We start from the raw sequence: 1,805 nt of genomic DNA on the forward strand, positions 1-1,805 counted from the left end.
TGCTTCCTGCACAGAGGAGCCGGGTTGTTACAATCCACATGTACAACCCCTACGTGCCAGCAACTGATGTCCTGACGTTCCTGGGAAGATATGTGCAGGTCGAGGGTCAAAGCACCGATGTGGTTGACCCTTTCGGGATCTGGACCAGCAAACGACAGATCAAGGTAACCCTGAGTGTGGACGCCAGCGGGAATATCCTCCACCCACCCTCCAGCTTTGCTATCGGAGGGAGCAGAGGGTACCTGACTTATGCAGGGCAGCCGAAAGTGTGCCGAACCTGTGGGAGGTCAGGCCACATGGCGGCGGACTGCAAGGTCACGATCTGTTGGAACTGCAATAAGGAGGGTCACCCGACCAAAGAGTGCAAGGAGGAAAAGAACTGCAATCTGTGCGGGGAGGCGGGCCACGTGTACAGGGCCTGCCCAAGACGAGGGGCCACCACCTACGCGCAGATGGCCGGAGGCGGGCCACAAAAGGACGGCAAGGCACCGCAAACCGGCAAGGGAATGGTGTCAGGAGGCATGCAACAGGAAGGACAGGCCGGAGCAGAGCAGATGACAGTTACCGGAGAGGTACAGCTGCCGAGCGAAGCTCCGACAGGACAGGAGGAGGAGGCGGAGAAAGGAAAGAAGGAGGCAGAGGAATGGACCGTGGTGAAAAACAGGAAGAGGAAAACCCACCCGGTCACCAAGACCTCCCAGAAAAAGGGGAAAAGGCACCTGCAGGTGGAAGACACGGACAGCTCTTCGGAGAGTGAGGACGGAAGAAAGGAGGGTCGTCACCAAAAGAAGAGGCAGAGCGCTGCGAGGAGAAAGGAGAGCAGCAACTGCCAACCAAGGGACGACCCTCCTGAGGAAATGGGAAACCACCACCCCCCACCAGGTGAAAGCCAGGAGGGCCCCACCGCCACACAGCTCCAGGTTACTGGGAGCAGTGACCCTCTGACAGCCCCGCTGTCAGATATAGAAACAGACAGCGTGGACCCTGGTCTCGGCCCGATGACACCGAAGCGGGCAAATGGGCCGAGTGAGGAACTGGACAGCTACCTCAGCCCAGCGAGGGTCCAGCAGTTTGCGTACTGCACGGGGATGCAGACAGCTACCCCAGAGGGGCAGGACCAGCGACAATCGGACATGGGTAACCTTACAACCTGTTAATAAAATGGGGTTTAAAATTGCAACTATTAATGTGCGCAGCATAAAATCTGCTGCGCGATGTGTTTCAACACTGGCCTTCCTGGCCAACGTGAAAGCTGATGTCCTCCCAGTTTCTGCAGGAGTGTGGGATACCGCACCTCAGCAGTTCCAGGAGATGGTCGAGCTTGTGGGCCCATGGGGCGTCAGTGTGGTCGGGGGGTAACGATAACCGCTCCTCGGGCCTGGGTATTCTGTTACGGGGAGGCAACTTCACCATCTCCGAGGTTAAGGAGGTGGTGGGCGGGCGCCTCCTCGTTGCTGATGTTACATACAGAAACGCTCCCGTGAGACTAATCAACATGTACGCCCCAGCGGGTAAGAGGGAACGGTTGGCCGTCCTGCAACAGCTTCCACTGTTGCTGGCTACGTCCAGGCCGGTCATTCTGGCCGGAGACTTCAACTGGATCATCGATGCAGACGGACGATCCGGCGGGGGGGACAGTAAACTGGACGCCACGTCCAGAGCCCTGATGGACACGGTCAAAGCCGCCAAGCTGCACGACATCTTCAGCACCCCTGCAGACGGAGCACAGCGTAGATATACATGGCCACGGGCAGACGGGTCTATCCGCTCAAGGATAGATTACCTGTTTGTGTCCCGAACGCTCT

General features: G+C 58.1%; 1 protein-coding gene across 1 annotated transcript; it reads left to right on the forward strand.

The window, feature by feature from the left end:
- The first annotated feature begins 358 nt into the window (after positions 1 to 358).
- On the forward strand, positions 359 to 1,256 carry LOC122552046. The gene is made up of 2 exons (XM_043694600.1): positions 359 to 985; positions 1,016 to 1,256. The coding sequence occupies exons 1-2, from the start codon at positions 453 to 455 to the stop codon at positions 1,155 to 1,157; spliced, it is 675 nt and encodes a 224-aa protein (XP_043550535.1). The 5' UTR covers positions 359 to 452; the 3' UTR covers positions 1,158 to 1,256.
- The last annotated feature ends 549 nt before the right edge of the window (positions 1,257 to 1,805 follow it).

Source organism: Chiloscyllium plagiosum, chromosome 7 (assembly GCF_004010195.1).
Source record: "Chiloscyllium plagiosum isolate BGI_BamShark_2017 chromosome 7, ASM401019v2, whole genome shotgun sequence".
In the NCBI taxonomy this organism is placed as follows: domain Eukaryota; kingdom Metazoa; phylum Chordata; class Chondrichthyes; order Orectolobiformes; family Hemiscylliidae; genus Chiloscyllium; species Chiloscyllium plagiosum.

Coding starts and splice junctions, on each gene's coding strand:
- LOC122552046 (XM_043694600.1), top strand. CDS start 453: ATGGCCGGAGGCGGGCCACAAAAGGACGGCAAGGCACCGCAAACCGGC. Junction 986..1,015: donor GAAACAGACAGCGTGGACCC/TGGTCTCGGCCC, acceptor ACCGAAGCGGGC/AAATGGGCCGAGTGAGGAAC.